This window comes from Callorhinchus milii, unplaced genomic scaffold, assembly GCF_018977255.1.
Source record: "Callorhinchus milii isolate IMCB2004 unplaced genomic scaffold, IMCB_Cmil_1.0 Scaffold2, whole genome shotgun sequence".
Classification (NCBI taxonomy): Eukaryota; Metazoa; Chordata; class Chondrichthyes; order Chimaeriformes; family Callorhinchidae; genus Callorhinchus; species Callorhinchus milii.
Genome location: NW_024704743.1, coordinates 94855319 through 94875468, shown reverse-complemented (window position 1 = coordinate 94875468; position 20150 = coordinate 94855319). Strand labels below are relative to the sequence as shown.

General features: G+C 38.8%; 1 protein-coding gene across 1 annotated transcript in view; it reads right to left on the bottom strand.

Moving 5' to 3' along the window:
- The window catches only part of LOC103175158 (nuclear matrix constituent protein 1), a 105495-nt gene that overhangs the window by 79424 nt on the left and 5921 nt on the right, over positions 1-20150 (bottom strand). The window contains exons 4-9 of the mRNA XM_007887969.2: positions 12784-12879; positions 9027-9163; positions 8748-8931; positions 7050-7112; positions 6194-6355; positions 2323-2436 (exon numbers count right to left, since the gene is read on the bottom strand). Coding sequence (XP_007886160.2) covers positions 2323-2436; positions 6194-6355; positions 7050-7112; positions 8748-8931; positions 9027-9163; positions 12784-12879 — 756 coding nt within the window. The remainder of the gene's footprint in view (positions 1-2322; positions 2437-6193; positions 6356-7049; positions 7113-8747; positions 8932-9026; positions 9164-12783; positions 12880-20150) is intronic.

Below are 20150 nucleotides of genomic sequence, written 5' to 3'. Positions count from 1 at the left end.
GTCTCTCGCTTGCAAAGCGAGTGCTCTAACCACTGAGCTACAGGACTCCACAGTTAGAGTTGCAGAGATAGAGTGGGGCATGGCCACAGAGGGATTTGAAAGGGAGTTCAAGGATCTTGAATTCAATTTGCTGGAGGATGGAGAAATAGTAGGGAAGGGAGTGATGGGTTCAGAGCCTGCAATTCTGCAACTTGTGTCAGAGAAACTTGGGAGTCCAGAGAGCAATGCATTGGAATAATTCAGTTTGGACATGTTGAAGGAGGGCATGAGGATCTTCCTGGGTGAGAGGTAAAAGCAGAAGCAGGTGATATTATGGAGTCGCACAAGTCATTGAGGTTATGTACTGACTCTGTGAGATGGAGTGAGCATCCACGCAGGTCAACATAGTCAGCAACTAAGGTCGAAAATGCTGATAGGAGCCAAGCAGGAGTTCTAGAAAGTTAGAACTTATCCAGGACTTGATGTCTGACAGGCAATCGTTCATTACAGTGGGGGTCCTGGAATCGGGTAAAGGCAGAGAATGTTGGGTGCCATTCATATAAGTGCACCCCATGTCTACGGATGATATCACCAGAGGCAGAGGTAATTTCTAGATCTGATTTTCATTGAGTTTACCCTTTGTTTTGTTAAATTTTCATCTCAGAAATTTTATCAATTATAATAAGCCTTGCATTTGAAGTGGCGCCTTATCATGTCTTCGAGACTTCTCAAAGCGCTTCACAGAATATACTGTAAAATGAATTGACTGTATATTTTGTGGGTGAAATGCAGCAGCCAATTGCGCACAGCAGTGCCCCACAAACAGGCATGGATTGAGTGACCAATTTTTTTAAAGAAATTATTACCCCCGGAAAAACGATCCACCAATCAACTAACAACTGAGTTCCTAATTTACTGCTAGATAAACAGAGGTTTGTGAGGTAAGGAAACTTGCCCAACGTTTTGTCCTGCCGGGAATCGAATCCAGGTCTCTCACTTGTGAGGCAATTGCTCTAACCACAGAGCTACGAGAGAAAGTATAGAGCCTCACGCACCACCCACAAAAAAATCGGAATAAACACTGGCTTTAATGGTCCTTATGTGTAATTATGAAAGTTGTGCCTTTGTTTTACTTCCATAATAACCTTCAAATAATCTTCCATAATAACTTTCCCCATACCCTTCAAAGGGGTATGAGGAAAGAGCGGGGGAGTGGGACTGATTGTGTAGCTCTTCCAAAGAGCCGGCACAGGCATGATAGGCCGAATGTCCTCCTTCTCTGCTCTCCTCCTACCAGTGCCTTGGGACATCCTCCCGACGTGAAAGGCGCTATACAAGTGTAATCTTGTTGTTGTTGTAATATTCTATAATTCAATAGGATACATCTGGATTGTTAATCTGGAGGTACCCTGAAATATACACATTCACCTTCATAGTACACAGTCACTGCACTTTACAGTAAATCCCCTGAAGCACTTTAAAACATTATCCTGACATAAAAGTATCTACGTTAAATGGAAAGGATTGTTTGTTTGTTTGTTTGTTTGTTTGTTTATTTATTTATTTAATGGAACTTCTCATTTCTACCTTTCAGACTCACAGCCACTACAAGCAGTTTGCGGACCTCTGCAACAGTAACATACATGAAGAGAACATCAGCAGCGTTATTCCTCCAGAGAAGGAAAAGGAGGAGGAAATGAAGAATATATAGCAGAGGAGAAACAAGAAGAGGATGACTTAGGAGAACAATGGCAGAATCCTCCACCTCCCAAAAGCCTCAGAATCCACATGAAATTACAATTCTGCAGCAAGCAATGCAGCTGCACACTGATGGCAGCACATCAAAGGGTAAGTTAGATGATGGGATTCCATTTGGTAGAATGCTAAACAAGGGAGAAATGAAGCAAGGCAAGACACCTTTGCAAGTTGGTGTTTCGTGATGTACAAGCAATGCACTTCTACAGTGAGTGGAGACGTGAGTGGATGAGGTTTTTGACCTCTGCCCCTTCCACCCTGGAGACCCACCATATGGGATCCTGCACCCTTTCTCTCTCGCATAGGTGTGACATTCACTGATAGTTTTTTCCTCAATAAACATCCAATTTGTTTATATTTATTCAATTTATGCTTCAAATTAACAGACAAATATTGAAATTCTACAACATTTATATTTTATTTATATTCACAACAATATGCAAAGAAAAAATATTATTTATAGTCAACTGAATGATTGCATAAAGTTTTGTAACCTAACTTGTAGATATCATTCTTAAAATGATGCCATCTGCTGATCAGTGTGGCAAGTGGCAGGCATGTATTTGCAGTTTTACTGCACAAGCTTACCGAATCATCTGTCAGTTGTGCTTGCAAACGATCCCTTCGTTTCCCCAGATGTTCTTTTATGAATTGGTGTCTTTTTTGGAGTTTATTGTATGTACTGCTAATTGACACATAGTCCTACAAAAAAATCACAGAAGAAAGAAATGTCAGTCTTTTGAATATAGATTTCATTTTATATTTTTGGTAAGTACTATCCCAAAGGATTATAAATCTAAGCACAACCATTTTTAATACTTACACATAATCTAAATAATTAAAGTTTAATTTGGTGGCAGTTTATGAGCAGGGCCAATAGAAAATTGCAGAAATATTTGCCAAAAATTGTGAGGAAATTTGATAAATTTTGCAGAAAATTGCGGGGAGTAGATTGAGGTACATTTTACTGCCAACCTATATTTTTCGACTTCATTGATTAAAAAAAATAGACCTGAAGAAATAACACATGTTAGATTGTTGCAAAAAAAATTATTCTTCAACAAAATCTGGGTGGCCCACTCGGTGGGAGGTGCGCACGGGGGATACACAAGGAGGTCACTAACTCCTGCCTCTCGGGACCCGCCATCGCACACAGACTCACAGATACCTGCTCACAGAGACACAAACATACACAGACACACATGCTGAGAGAGAGAGAGACATACACAGACTCACACTCGTAGACACAGAGACAAACACTCACAGACAGAGACATACACTCACAAATGCACACAGATACAGAGGGGAGAGAGACACAGACACATTCACACAGAGACACTCATAAACACAAATCTAGAGAGACACACATATAGAGGAGACATAGATTTAGAAGCCCATTTACGCTCGCATCGCACAAGTGCATCCGGAGCCACTCCGCCCATAGTAATGCCAAGTAAACAGCCGGCAGCAGCACAAAGATGCCCAGGCACTGAGGAAACTTAATTATTTTTACAGATTTACAGCGGAGGGGGCTGCTTACAGTGGATTCCACAGAAAAATTGCGGCTGCATTTTTCTATTGCCCCAAGTCATGGGAGATTCCAGTCATTTCCCGTGATTCAAGGCAGCCAGTAAATGTGGGAGTAATAGAGGATAGAGAGAGTGGCTATACGAGTTAGGAGGTAATTAATATGCGTCCTGGAAAAAGTATATGTGGTTTTGATAGGAAACTGAATGGGAATCAGGTTAATGTACTTAGGCAATTATATGATTTATAAAGATAAAACGTATGCAGGTTTTACTGAATGTCATTGTCTGTAACAATTTGCTTCTTTTGACAGAGCTTAATAATGTATCCACTTTATTTTTTAATTCTCCAATCACTACAGGTTGCCGAAAAGCAGTACTGTCACTTTTAACAAATCTAAGATGTACGAGTATGCACTATGATACATGACTTTTACCACACCTTCCAAGTCTCAAAGTGAGGAATGATAACAGTCGCAGTTTCAGTTTTTCTTGCCATATTGGAGGGCTATCAGCATCCTTCATTGACATCAAACTGTTGTTTTAAAATGCTATCTGCTATGAACATTGAGCTGCTGTAGTTCAGTGCATTAATACAGCGGTACTGGCTATAAATACACTGTCATAATATTTCGCATCTCAGGAAAGCAATGACACATTGAATCCATCTTGACTTGACAGAACGCCCACTAAATGCTTCTAGGTTTGGTTTTGCATATCAAAAACTGCTTTTTTCCAAAATGTTTAGGTTGTCCCACCCAATTTTTTTTAAAATGTCCAATTTCACTTGTAAGCTTCAGTTCAACGTTTATCATTTGGAATCGTTGCACGTGCGACATTATTTTTTTAAAAAAAGGCAAGGAAACTATGATGAACACTTTCTGTTCAAAGTACTACTGTATGAAAATAATATAGTTGTAACTACATTTTATTATCTGCAGTGTAAGTTACTCAATTTTGGGCAGCAGTGAGACACACAATTTTAATCTCCTATTTTCCAGCAATCTTTGGTTAAAATCAGCTATATGGAAGCAGCACATTTGTCCAGGAGCAGCTGCATTTATTTAAATGGAAATTATGCTTTGGATCAACAGAGGAGTAAGTGGGGGTCTCCTTGGAGCTGAACTGGCTCCAAGGTGATACGCTTGGCAACGGAATGTCGGAATCGAGCCAGCCCTCCGGGGCGGGCTCAGCAGTCCTGTTCCTGAGCCAGGCAAATCCACAGTATTGCATAGCACTGCTGATGACAGCTAAACCAGCCTGGCATATCAGCATGACCTGGAAGAGCAGATCAGTCACTGGGGGCAGGCAGTCATCCCACTCAGCTCCTGTTAACCCCGCGAGCCAAAGCCCTAATGGGTAGGGTGGTCCTAGCTGGACAAGCAGTGGGAAAGCTTGCCAGACAGCAATATTAATTGCCAACTATGCGGTTTTAGCTGGTAAGATTCCAGCAGTACCCCAACACACCATCTAGGGTCCCCAAGCCTTGGCTCTTGCCAACCTGCACCTAATACTTTCCGGAAATAGGTAAGTATGAATGGAATTCTCAGTTTCATTTGGATACTCCTAAGCATGGTGATGAGTTTCCGCATATATCAGATACCTGGCTGACCCCCAAAAAATCAACTGGGAAGTTGATCCAGAGCCAACCCTCGAAGATCAGAATTCCAGTGAGTTTTTAGCAGCATTTCATCAATACCATATTTTTCACCAGAATCAGATTCCAGACAATTTCCAGACCAGACCAAATTCATGAATATAGAGCTGCTCAAACACAAATATGGCTTTTCCAGTCATTGGAACGGTTTTAGAAACGGTTCTGTCCTTGGATGGTTCAGAACCTATCTCTCACACTGGCTCCACTTTGGCTCCACAAACGGCTTCTCATCTAGACCCCGCACCAACTCGTGCAATGTTCCTCATGGTTCTGTCCTCTCCTCATCAACCTGTACATGCTCCCTCTTGGTGACATCATCCGCAGACATGGGGTCAACTTTCACATGTATGCTGATGACACACAACTCTATCTCTCTGTCTCCACCCTCTACCCCAGGACCACTGCAGTCCTGACAGAATGTCTGTCAGACAACAAGTCCTGGATGAGACCCAACTTTTTACAGTTGAACGTCAGCAAGACCGCGGCCCTCCTGATTGGCTCGCGCCCGCGCCTCCACACCTCAGCATCAGCATCCACGGATGCACGCTCCACCTCACCGAGCCAGTCAACACCCTAGACATCTCAACTGTCCTTTCGCCTCCACATTTGTACTATGATTCGCTCTGGCTTTCCCCACCTCCGCAACATTGCCTGACTCCGTCACTGCCTCACCCCTCAGGCTGCCAAAACCCTCATACATGCCTTCATTACATCCAGGCTCAATTATGTCAACGCCCTGCTGTAGTCTTCCCCACTCTTCTCTCCACAAGCTGCAGAAGCTCCATGACACCATCATACCCACCCTCACCCGGCTCCACTGGCTTCCCATCCCTCAGAGGATAGAATTAAAAATTCTCATCCTCACCTTCAAGGCGCTCCATGGCCTTGCCCCTTCCTACCTCTCTGACCTGCTAACTTCTTATCAACCTGTCCGCTCCCTCCATTCAGCAGGCCCTGCTCTATGTCACCCCCACCCAGACTGCCCGCGGTTGGCCTTCAGTTTGTCTGCCCCCACCCTCAGGAACTCCATCTCACATTCCCTTTGTCTCGCTCCCTCCCTTGTCTCCTTCAAGGCACGCCTCAAGATACTCCTCTTTGACCGTGCCTTCGGCCACCCTCACTGCCCTCCACCCTTCCTGATACCTGCCCCCCACCCCCGCTCGGGTCCTAATCCCTGACTGTTTGGAACGTCCTCCCGATATGAAAGGTGCCTTACAAATGTATTGTATTGTAAGACACCAATTATGTACTACCTACAAATTTGTAAGAAACTTACCGCATGCAATTTCTCATGTTCATCTGATATTTTTTTAAACTTGGATTCAGCTGCTGCAACAATTTTTTCTGCTTGTTTAATACCCTTCATAACAGTAGCGCTCTTCATATTGGCATTGTTTTGAAATTCGTCCAGTTCTGCATTATCTAACAGCACTTTGGCCTACATTTGGAAAATACAGAAACACCAAAGAACAATTTAAAGCATTTTAAAAGATTATTTCTAATCATTTGAACTTCAAGACAAACCATGCCATTCACCAGACTTACCACAACACACTTGAAAGATACTCATAATATGACATTTTATGTGACATATATATATAAATAACATGGCAGGTGGCAATAACGTAATGCTTAAAAGGGAATTTTTAGTCCTTAACAGCATCTAAAAAAGGAAGTGAATGAATACTTGAGAGAAAAATTATATTTAAGGTTATGGGTAAAATGAAGCAGTGACGAGAGTGGGGTAAGCAAAGGCACTATGATCCGAATGGTTTCTTTCTTTCCTACAAGCAATCTACAGGACTGAAATTCTAACTCAGCTCCTACTCATACCATGCACGTTCAATTTGTCTTCAAATTTAAGTTTATACAAAATTGTGGCAAATTCATTATTTCAGTATTAATATAGAAGCCATTCTTTTAAGCAGAAATGTGGAAAACTACCTTCCAAATTAAGATTAAAATTAAGAATTTTTCATAGTTTTGTGACATCTTAAATTTGAATACAAATTGGATTTACAGGCTAAGAATACAAGGAATTTTAGGTATTAAGATTCTAAATGGTTGAAGAGTCTCTAACTTTGTTTCGTCAATATCATCTCCAGCAAAGTAGGACAACATGGACCCTTTACCTGAAGCTTTATTCGTACTCCTATTTCTTCTCTAATTTTTCTCTTCAAGTTCTCTATGTGGATCTGTGGAATAAATATGCATCAGAATTAGAGATGAGATTCATGCCAGTGAAAACAGCAATCACCGATTATAACAAAGATCTACCAGTACAGAGGTGGAAGTTATACATTTGAAATTAACAAGCCTCAAGCATGAATAGATAGTGGGATTACTTGTTTTGCATGCTTTCTTGAAAATGGAAAAGCATCATACATATGCCACTGCACTAGAAGAGAACATGGGGCTGAAATGCCACCTAAAACTAAATTTTGTCTATTTACTTAGCATCTTGGAGCATCTAGAATTTGGCAAGTTCTTACAATTTTAATTTTGAAGTTTTCTGCAAATGCTTTTAATAATTACAGAAAAACTGCTTCAAAATTAAGATGAGACGATTAAGATTATAACAATTTGCTAAATTCCTTAAGTGCTAAGAAAATACATTTGAGTGATGATGGATTGCTGGTTGGATGCTCTTTATAAAGTGTCCATACAACTTTTCCCACGAGTATCTGGAAAGAAATTCCACCTGGGTCTAGATTTACTGTTTTCTTACCATTTCAGTGTGTTATTAATAATAATACTTGCATTTCATGTAGCGCCTTAACATGTCTTCGAGACGTCTCAAAGCGATTCACAGAATATACTGTAAAATGAATTGACTGTATATTCTGTGGACGAAACGTGGCAGCCAATTGGGCACAGCAGTATTCCACAAACAGTCATGGATTGAAGTGACCGACGTAATTTTTTTTGAAGGAATTATTATCCCGGAAAAGTGATCCGCCAATTGACTAACAACCAGGCTCCTAATTTACTGCTAGGTAAACAGACACTTGTGGAGTAAGGAAACTTGCCCACCATTTCACCCTGCTGGGAATCGAACCCAGGTCTCTCGCTTGCGAGTCGGGTGCTCTAACCACTGAGCTACAGGACTCCACCTTATAATAACCCTTAGCTCATCCTCATGACTCTACAGCAAGAGGGAACAGCAGGGGCTAAAGAAGATATCTTAAAGAATTACAAATCAGTGCCTCCTAGAGAGGTCCTTTTTCATCATTACATACTTTAAATTACATAAATAGGCAACTGAATCCAATTAACAACTTTTCTATTAATTCTGCAAACCTAAATCTTCTTTAAAAACCTCATAGCTCATAGCTTCTCCCATCCACTTTCAAAATCTAAGCACTTAGGGTTAATGCTTTGGGAGAATGGCTTCTCACAGTCCATTAGGCTACCTCTTTTATTATTTCAGGGACCCCATTTTAGGATTCTTAACTTCTATAATGGCTTTTTGAATTTAACATTTTACTTTCAAAGTTATTTTAGAATAATGCAGGGTGACTCCATTGGCTCTGGTCCATAAAATTGGACCCCGTGTTATAATAGTCAACAAAAGAAAGTCCAGCAATCCTACTTCCAGTTGTCAGATGTGATTGCGGATTGCAGGAAGCTGGCTGGTCAGACGCAAATACTTGTATCACCCGAAACACTTATATGCAGTTCTGGTTGACTAGCTGGAAGTTGGAAAAGAACCACTCTTGGTCTACAAGACACTGCTTTATAACAGAGTTAGCCTGTATCTGGCAAAGAAATGAGAAATTAATGCTTTTTGTGTCCTGTTTAAATACTTCCCATTCAATGCATTCACTAACCTTTGAACGCTGTTCCTGCATCTTTATTTCTACTTTTGTTTGCTCCATTTTTATCTTGACTTTATTGTGAAGCCTCGCCACTTGGGTGAGCTGTTCCCTCAGATGATTTCTTTGTTCATTGTTGTTCTGAATACTTGTTTGTTTGTCGTGAATTTCTTTATCATCTTTATCTTTCATGTCCTGACTTCAATAAGAAAATTATACTTAGAATTTAAAACACTATGGATAAGGCTTCATGAATTATTATGGGTGAATAATAGGTAATTTGTTTTTTAATACCTTTGCTTAATTTTTTCAGAAAGATTTTCTATCTCTGATTGAAGTTGCTTGCTCTGGTTTAGCATATCTTCAAGCTCATTAAGTTTTCTCCTATATTCTTCCTTTTTTTTCAACAATTCAGAGTCACCAGCACTTCTCTACATCAAATTAAATCAGATAAAAACACACAAGAGTTAAAGCAAAACGTACCCACAAGAATGATAATCAGCAACCAATTCTTTAAGTCTACACATATTATTACACATATTACATGTAAAATAAAAAGATCATGTTCCAACAACTCAACTGGAGCAGTTACATTTTAGGTGGACAAAAAAAGCATAATTTTTGGCCAACTGTAAAGAAAGTGGTGCTAAACATTATTTATAGCTAGGTGGCACATATACTGACAGTTCATGAACTGTGCCAGCAAGTGGACTTAGTGACCCATTATTTCATAGAACCATAGAAATTTGCAGCACAGAAGGTGGTCATTCGGGCCATTGAGTTTGCACCAGCTGCACATTCACTCCCCCTACCCTGCCCTATCCCTATACACCTTCAAGCCTCTAATGTCATATAAGCTGTCTACTTCCCTCTTGAAACCCACAATAGACTCTGCATCTACCATCTGTCAGAGCACACCAAAAAACACCCAAAACTCTGATTGAAAAAAAATGTCCTGGCTCTCCTTTTATTCTTCTTGTGGCTGGCTTAAATCTATGTCAAGTATTACTGATTCCCATAACAGTGGAAATAGTTTCTCCCTATTCACCCTGTCAAAACCCCTCATAATTTTGTACATCTTTTTCAGGATCCCATCTCAACTTTCAATGAAACCAGACTCAATGTTTCCAATCTCTCCTATTAACTAACACCCTTTATCCCTACTATCATTCTCATAAACCTCCTCTGCATCTCCCCAAGGCCTTAACATTCTTCTTAATATGAGGTGCCCCCAACTGTATTCCTGTTGCAATGTAACCAATGATTTGTACAAACTTAGCATTATTGCTTTACTTTACTCCATGCCTCTATGTATAAAGCCCAGAATACCATTAGCTTTATTCATAGCCCTTACCACTTTTGCTGCCTCTTTCACGGAATTAATAATAATAACCCTTGCATTTGATATAGCGCCTTATCACATCTTCAAGACGTCTCAAACCCCTTCACAGAATATACAGTAAAGTGAGTTGACTATGTTTTGTGGGCAAGACTTATGCAGGGATTCACTTGCAATTCAAGGATTCAAATGCGAGGATTATTATATTCAAGAAATAAATGTGGAAGCCCGTAGCATAGTGGTTGGCGCGCTCGCCTCACAAGCGAGATGAATCAGGTTTGATTCCCTTAGGCAGGTTTCCTTACTCCACACGCTTCTGTTTATCTAGCAGCAGGTACAAACCCAGTTGTTAGTCGATTGGTGGATTGCTTTCCGGGGGTAATAATTCCTCAAAATAAATAAATTAATAAAAATTTGGACACTCAATCCCATGATTGTTTGCGAGATACTGCTGTGCACAATTGGCTGCTCCATTTCTCCCACAAAATACACAGTTTACAATATATTCTGTGAAGTACTTTGAGATGTCTCAACGACATGATAAGACGCTACATCAAACGCAAGGATTATTATTATTATGCACCCCCAAATCCCTCTGCTTCGTGAAAAAATTGCCATTCAGTATATATTCCCTTCCCTAAACAAGGTCTATTTCGCCCACAAAAAATATAGTCAATTCACTTTACAATATATTCTGTGAAGCGCTTTGAGACGTCTCGAAGACGTGATAAGGCGCTATATCAAATGCAAGAATTATTATTATTTATCTGGCCTTTTGTTCTTAATAAATGTATAACCAATCTAAATAACCTTAGCTGTTGAAAAAGTTGTCTGAGAGATTCACTATGGGAGTCCATTACCCCATCTGCTAACGTTGATAACCCAACCAGATTGTTAGAATAGGGCTCCTCATCCTGTAAGAACCAAAAGCCAGGTATGCCATTGGAACAGTAACCCATGCATTCCCTTTTGAGGCCACTGACATCAAACTGAGAACAATATTTGGTATTCAGCTATCCTATTTTCTAGAATATACTGTAGTATATGATTCCCTTCCCCCCACTTCATGGGTTTTTTTAGGGCAAGGATTTCTTTTTTTCCTCAAGGTACTTGAATTTTGTTTGTATTGGAAGATTACATAGGAGCCCGCTACATAAAGAAGGTATCAACTGAATGCTGTAGAGTTTACAACCATTATTGCTGTGTGAGACCAGTTGTTTCTCCGAATCAAAACTATTCTGTCAACACAAAGAGATAAATAAATGAACAAGAGGGTCTGGAAATAGTTATGAAGAATAGAGTATGCTAAATGGAGTAAGGGATTGAAACAGTACTTTGTAGTTCCACCTAAGTGATCTTACTAATCGCTAAGAACAAATATCCATTTTAATACAATAAGACACAGAATTCAAACAGAAGTTGCTTAGAATGATTTATAAAGTGAGTGACAAAAAGTAGATTCTCCTTTTTCCGTTCCCTTTCATCGTGTAGACGATCATCTACAAAACACAAAGTCCCTACAAGGAAACCTGTGAGGCGCTTTAAGACATCCTCCCGAAGTGAAAGGCGCTATTCCAAATGCAAAGATTCTTTTTTTTTGGTCCACAAAACATAGTCAATTCATGTTTCAGTATATTCTGCGAAGTGAGTTGAGACGTCTCAAAGACGTGATAATGCGCTATCAAATGTAAAGATTATTATTATATTAAAGAAATAAATCAAAATGTCCTTTAAAAATCCTATACATTTTGCTTCAAAGCTGATCCATTTAAGAGGGTGCATTTAGGCAATAGATAAGTGTAAATCACTCCGGTGGGAATTTTTGAATATGCATATCGTCTTTCCACAGACTTCAACAAAGGAAATAAAACATTCTCTTTTACAATGTAAGATAATTTTAAAGAAAGTGAAAAACTCTTAACGTCCTCAATGACTCATTATGTAAATGCACCACATGATGCAATACTGAACCGTACTTATTAAATTAATTAATTTTTTGCTCTATGCTAAGTGAGCATTTATCAGGGAGAGCAACATCAACAACAACAACAACTTGTATTTATGCACTCACTTGCATTTATACACTCACGCAGGGTAGTGTCCCAGAGCGCTTAAAATGTTTGGTGGCCTTTTTGAACGAGAATGACATGTTAGTACTATTTTTAGATCTGGACTCACTCAGAACTGAATTGAAACTGTCCTAAACTCATTTCATGTAGTTCTAAATTTATATACAACTAATTTCACATAATTGAATACTGTTCTTAATAGAATAAGTATTATAACAACAACAATAATTTGCATTTATTTAGTGTTCCTACATACAGGGTAGAGTTTCAGAGCACTTAACAGGGCGGAGCCGAATGCCGAACCGGGAGGGGGAGGTAGCCATAAGTCGAAGAGGAAGGTCTTCAGGCATGATTTAACAGTGTAAGGGATTTGTAGACAAGTGTGAGTTGATCTTGAAGTCGATCTGTTCTGTCATAGAGAGCCAGTGAAGCCTGGCAAAGACTGGTATGATGGGGATATGGAGTTTAGAGTGGGTGTGTATATGGGCAGTGGAGATTTGAATTAGTTGGATTTTGTGGACAGTGGAGCTGAGGAGACCAATGAGGAGGGCATTGGAATAGTCAAGGCAGGAGATGTCGAAAGTGTGGACAAGGGTTTCAGCTGCATTGGGGAACAACAATGGGGAAAAAAGTAGTCACTTACCGTAAACTTAATGGCCTGGCGAAGTTCACTACAAATAGCATTTTGAATTTTCGTTTCAGATTTTGCTTCAGCTGACTTAGCTTTCCAATCTTCTATCTGTAAAGCCAAGAGTAAGAAACATCAGCCTTTCTTTTGAAGCTATAGGGATAAAGCTCTTCTTAAATGGTTATTCTAAATTTTATGTAAAATCAGAGACACATTACTGGAACTTTCAGAGGGTACATTTCTGTTGTCATATCACAAATCTAATACTAAACCATAAATGATCAGTAATATTTTTCTAAATAAATCCCAGTTATAAAATGACAAGTTACTCAATCCAGGTTTTGTCTTTATTTACCAAAAGTTGTTATAGCCGACAGGCAAAGCTTTTGGCGTTCATGTACTTAGAGGTGATTGAATGGTATTGCATCATAATCCTTCAGAAATCCAAATTTGTATTTCCAGCAGATCTGGCAAAGATCTCCTTAATCAGGAGACATTTCTAAAGCTAGACTTCTCGCTTCATAACATTTAGTCAAAAACTAAAATCTTACCCCCTTCAACTTTTTTTGCAATTCAACACTTTTTTTCTCAGTTACTCATCCTTACTGTATAAGCCTTCTACAGTATTTATACTCTGATGTTGGTACCTTATCTTGAATTTTGGCAAGCAGCTCCATGGGCAGTATAAAGTTGTTAGTATGGATCGCTACTGGAGAAAGCAAGAGCACCATCTAGAGGTAATCTTGCTTCTTTTCCATTGAAGACTGTTGTTTTAACATTTTTTGGGGGGGAAAATATCTTTAAACATCTGACAGCAACTACAGTGTCTGTTTTGTAAATTTCTTCTAACTTAAAAAAAACTGTGCCATCAGCTGTTTGCAATGAGCAGAAACTGGCTTGAGCAGGAGGTTAGTAATCCATACATTGTGTATCATTTGCAGAGCTCTTCCCTTTCCCAGTAGGAAATGCTGCTGCACTTGCACTCCTGAAATACAACCCACAGATTCAATAATAAAGACAGCATCAAGAGTAGAAATATCACTATGGCCTCTGCCTCAGATTTAAGCTGCTGAAAGAGCTGAACTACAGTGAATGAGCAGTATGTCCAAATACAACATCTAGTTTGATTCTTAGATGTTACATGTGATTATTCTGTTGCATACTTGCTAAATTAGCCCTGCATAACTTCCTTAAAATAATTAACAGCAAAATGTCTACTTTTCCCATTTAATGAAAAACATTTTTATTTGTATACCATTCCTTAATATAAATGTGATGTAAGAGCTGCAGTTCATATCATTATTCCACAATATTTTACATTATTTTCATCATGATTTTTGCAGAAAAACATTTTTCAGGTAATTAAATACTGAATGCCAAAGATTGCCAGGCATGAAAAGCAAACACTACTGCCTAGGGTAACTTTTAACCAGCAGGCGAACAACAACTTGCATTTATATAGCACCTGTCACATGGTGTAGGGTCTGGAGCATTAAACAATGATATAATTCGATGCAGAATAACATAGCTTGCAGCCAGACGTAGTCACTATAGTTTTCACAATCAAATGTTTGTACAAATACCAAAAGCCAAAGTGAGTTTTCAACCAGAAAGGCCTTTCAAAGATATTAACATGCACACAGATAGAATAGTAATTTAAATATATAATAGAATCCACGATAAAACAGTTACATTGCATATTATAGCAGCTTATAATCTAGTTGTTTTATGTACCTAATAATTTAATGTCACTGTTACATCAATGGCCCATTAATTAAATGCAGAACAGTATTTCCTCATGGTAAGCAATCCTTTTCATTACTTTACTCTGAAAAGTTAGTTGAACCAGATTTGAGGATAGAATGTTCTAGGTTCCAATCCTAGTACAGCTGCTCATCCTCCCTTCACTCTTCTAAGGTCAATAAAATAAGTACCATGCTTTTTGAAAAAACTTTGGGAGATTAGAGGAAGCATCTCTTCGAAGGCACGTCTGGCATAGTTGGGCAGGTCCACAGTAATTCAAAAACAGGAATTCATATGGGTTAGAGACATATTAGGCAAGTCTATCTTGGTTGGACACATAACATGAAACAATGCTTCTTACTGTTAAACTATGCACTTGATATATTTATTAAAATGCTTATCCAGTAACAGGTATGAACCAGATGCTCAGATGATGTCTGCAGCAGGGCTTTAGTGTTATTTGCATAGTTTAACCCACCCCACCTTTCTGTGCGTATTTGCCAGCAAATTGGGCGTTGTAAACGTAACCTAAGGTGAAAACAGTAATGTCACAACAAATATTGGCCATCAAATTCAAATAGTGATCTTTAGTAAAGGCTGAGGTCTGAGAAGTTATAAATCTTTCTAAATCCACATAAGTGCTTATTTGAAACTCATAACATTAGTGTACATCTGTAAGAATGTAACTGTTGTGTAATAGTTTTCAACACTTTTAGGGGGATTTCTTCCTATTAACTGATAACAGCACAATCACTTTACATGAAACACCTTGCCAATCTTTTTGTCACAGGTTGACTCAATCTCTTGCCCCATTGGAGATAAAACAGTTGAATGACTTCCTGAAATAGTTTGTTCTTTTGCATAATAACAATAGCCTTGCCTATACCCACAGAGTGGGAATCTACACTCCATTTCAAATTTGAGTAAAGCAGAGCAAAAGGATGAAATAATTAAATCCTGTATCAAGTTATTAAATATTACTTTTGGTAAGAACTTCTCGTGAGGCCGGAGTACTTCCCTATTATTATGTGATGTAAGGATAGTTCCCTGGAATCTACAGAAATGTACACAACTTTATGGTAAAAGAGAGCGAGATTCTATGATACAAACTATAAGAGAGAATTTAATTTCCCAAATTCCCTTCTTTAAAAAAAAATTGGATTTATCAGAATACTTCCCCTATCACAGTTCATACTCTTTAAAGGAAATAAATATACTTTAAGTTATTCTAAAGCCAACATGTTCAAGTCTATAAGGATCGGGGACGGAGGGGGCTGCATGGGGGGGTTGTTGAAATATACTGGCTATCACCTCAGGATACATTCATATATTTTAAACAGCAAACGAATGTCCCAGAAGGTTTGATAGTTAAATGGTTAAAAGTAGCTTTGCTGCACGGGCTGAGGTTAGCTTCTGATTACATTTCATATTTTCCTGGGAAGATGTTCACTCCTCTGAGATAATGAGCAATCGGGTCCTTGAGCAGATGTAAGAACAATGGACCACAGAAAAGGCTAACTCAAGGCTGAGAAACAAGCAGGCTGTGGATGGCTGCCCAGAAGTTGTCTATATCTCTCTCTCTGCAAAGTAGCCCGTGAAGGGTGAGGCTATCTCTGTGACAAGGGGAGGTGGAGTTAGAAACACATAAAAGAAAGATGTAACTTCGAAATAGTTGGGAGTTGTGTAGAGTGTCAGCACACTTCCCAGTGGAATCGATATCGATATATGTACAGGAGTGAGGGAATTTACCTCCAGTAAGAAAGTGACCATCAAAAGTGAAAAAGAAAGAATAGTGGTTAATATGTTTTTGGTTCTGTTTGTAAGGCAGAGAAGTATAACAGTAGTAGTGGTTGGTACATTTGAAACACAGAAGTCAGGTTAGGCAGCACAAGTGAGGTCCTGGGCTAAGAGCTGATTGTATCTGTTGAGTTTACAGGAGATTCTGTGTGATAGCTCTGTAATTAAGTATTGATTTTGTAGGATTGGTTGTGTCCGAGGGTTTACCGGGTGCCAGTCCCTACTACGTTTTGTATTACAGAATCAGTTGTCCTGAGGGATTTCCAGGGGCTGATTTCTATTGTGTATGTTGAGGTGCATTCTTGGGCTTATTGTTTTGTCTGGAGTACTGAGCAATTCCTGAGTGCATTCTGTTGCTTCTCAATTATTTGATTTGTATATCTGTATCATTGTATAGTGTGGACAATTGTGTTGTTATATGATCATATGGTTTGAATACAGCTTGTTGAATTTCACTGTTTGTCATATATATATATTTGATATTAGTGGAATAAACTATACTACGGGGGGCGGGGGTGTCAGAGGAAGGGGAGAATGGAACACCAGATTTGGGGACCTTCACCTCTCACAACACAACAGGGTTTATGGGGAGAGTGCAGGGGAGTGGGATTGATTTGAATAGCTCTTTTCAAAGAGGCGGCTCAGACACGATGGGCCAAATGGCCTCCTTCTGTGCTTTATAATTCCATGATTCTATGATAATATTCCATACAGTGACAGAATCACAAAAAATATATCACATACAGGAGACACAATGTATAACGTTTCATCAACAGTAACTGTTCCAGATCATTTCATGCAGACTTTGAATAGATAACAAAATATTATCCTTACATTTCACATAGATCTTAAGCAAAAAGCACTTCATGGTTTTCTATAAAGTTGTAATGACTGTGTTCTTGTAAACGCATCAGCCAATTTACGCACAGCAATGTCCCAGAAATAGGCAAAAAGAAAATTGAGGTGAGGGACAGAAAAAGAGAGTAAACAAAAAAGGCTCAATCAGAGGACTGGCACATTGTGGACAATAGTGACAGAATAATTGTTCCTGAAGGAGCAATCTTTAGTTGTCACTGTAGCCAATTTGTATTTTGCACGATGTCCAATTATTTGTATTGTTTGCTCATCTGCAAAAGAGCTGAACCCAATTAGTACAGCTAATCAGATCTCTACGATGCTTGGATTTATATTTGATAAAGGTATTTGATAAAGTTCAACTGCAAAATTTTTAAACTTAATGGAATTAATTATTTGTCAGTCAAATTAAAACTCAATAGAAATTGGAAGAGATGATCAATTGGGACGCAATAACCAGTGGAGGTTCACAAGGATCTTTTCCAGATTCCATATCATTCAAAGTATCAAAACATTACTCAAAATAACTCAGTTTTTTCTAAACAAAATTTCTACTTATACCAAGATATGTTGCCAGGGGTGTAATAATTTGAAGATGAATTACATTCATGAAAATCTGAAACAACTAAGCAGATGGGCTGAGCAATGACAGATGGGTTTGAAAGTAGCTGAAAGCAAGGTAATGCAAATTGGAACAAGAAATAATATACCATGTACATGTAAAGGGGTATTAAAGATGTGGAAAAGGCTAAGGATTCTGCTGTGATGTCTGACAATTTGTTAAACATCTCCACAAAATGTGAAGGTGTCAATAAATATTGGATTGCATCTCCAAAGTATTTTAATACACTTTAAAATAAGTTATTCAAACCTTACATAGGTAACTGGCGAGTCTACAATTGGAGAACTTGGTGCAGTTCTGGGTACTCTAATTTTCCCCAAAAAAAGTGTGAGAGGATTCAAGGTATAACAGTAGAGATGGTTCCAGGACCAAAGGCCAGAGGGGAGATTCCTAGAATTGAATTTAATTTTATTAGCGAAAAGCAGATTGGATTCAAGGAGACAAGATCTAAAATCCAGACCTTTAAAATGCTCAGTGGTATTAGATTCTGCTGCTAGCGGAAATCTAGAGGTCATAGGCTGGGCCAATAGAAAAGTGTGGACATATTTGCAAAATTTGCGGAGTGCTTTACGAATCTTGCAGGAAATTGCGAAGGTCTTTACTGAATTTTGCGGGAAAATTGCAGGGATTGATTGGTTCTATTGAGGTACATTTTACTGTTACATTTTTTTTCCACTTTATTGCTAAAAACTAAACATAAGGAAATAAAACATATTAGATTGTTACAAAAAATATTAATTGCTTCTTTAACAAAAACTGGGTGGCCATTTTTTTTGTGGGGGTGGGACACCAGTGAGGCTACAGGAGTTTTCCAACTCCTGCCACTCAGGGCTGGTACCACACACAGACACCTAGAGAGACACACACGCTCAGAGACCCAGAGAGAGATATATACTCACACACTCAGAGACATGGAAGAGACATGGACATGGCGGGTTTATCATGGGCGAGGGTCGTTGCAGCGGGAAATGGGGAAAAGGTGCGCCCGCACTTTTCTATTGGCCCAGATTATAGGTTTAAAATTAAAGACTTGAGCAAGTCTAATTTTTTTTTAAATTCCTCACAGAGCAGTAGATGATGCTTTAATTAATGCTTTCAAAAAGAACCGGATAAGTATCTGGCCTCATTGATTTGATCTAAAAGCATCTTGAATCAGGTTTGCGGGTGGGGGGAGGAAATGCATCAGATCGTGGGTTAAAAATAATTCTAAAACATAAAACAAATTTAAGCTAAATAAAATAAATCTAAGACTCATACATGTTTAAAAAGAATGGTAAATGGCCAAGCTGTCGACTTGATTGTTCTTGTTGGTTAAGTACAATTATTTGGTCAGCAAACTGACCAACTAGTTTCACATCTCCTAGATTTTCAAAAGAGTCATTTGCACAGAAATTAAGGTCATTTTAATGGTCAATTTGAGGTCAACAAACAACACTGTCTGGACAACACTACGTAACAACAAAGCCTGTCTGCAATCTCCTTGACAGATTTTTATAGCAATCTTTGTCACCTTAGCAGACCACACGCTTCATGTGGGGCACCATCTTGGAGGGCTGTATAAAGACCAGGTGAGATGCCAAGCAAGGGAGGGGAGAAGGGGATGGTGTCACAGTCAAAGACGAAAATAGGAAATGGAAGCATGCCATTCAGCCCATTGTGGAGTCCTGTAGCTCAGTGGTTAGAGCACTCGCTTTGCAAGTGAGAGACATGAGTTCAATTCCAGGCAGGTCAGGGCGAAACCTTGGGCAAGTTTCCTTACTCCACACCTAATAATAATCCCTCCAAAACCAAAAACAATAATAAATTGGTCATTTTCAATCTACGACTGTTTGTGGGACATTGCTGTGCGCAATTGGCTGCTGCGTTCGCCCACAAATGTACAGTCAATTCACTTTACAGTGTGTTCTGTGAAGCGCTTTGGGACGTCCTCCCGACGTTAAAAGCGCTATATCAAATGCAAGGATTATTATTATTATTGAATTTGTTACAGTTGGTAGATCTATTCTTTGACAATTGGTTTTATAGCATTGTACTTAAAATTTTTAGCTCCATGGAACATGCTGCATGTTTTTCTTTATGTACGTGTTCACTTATCCTCAATATTTTGTGCTCAAATGGCAACAAGATATCTAGATGAAATACACTGAAGTATATTCAAAGAAATAATTGATAAAATAGATAATAATAATTCTTGCATTTTATATAACGTCTTGTCACATCAATCCAATGTCTCAAAACACTTCACAGAGTATACTGTTAAGTGAATTTGACTATGTATTTTGTGGGCAAAATGCGGCAGCCAATTGCTCACAGTACTGTCCCACAAATAGCCTTGGAGTGAGTGACCAATTTTATTCGTGGGATT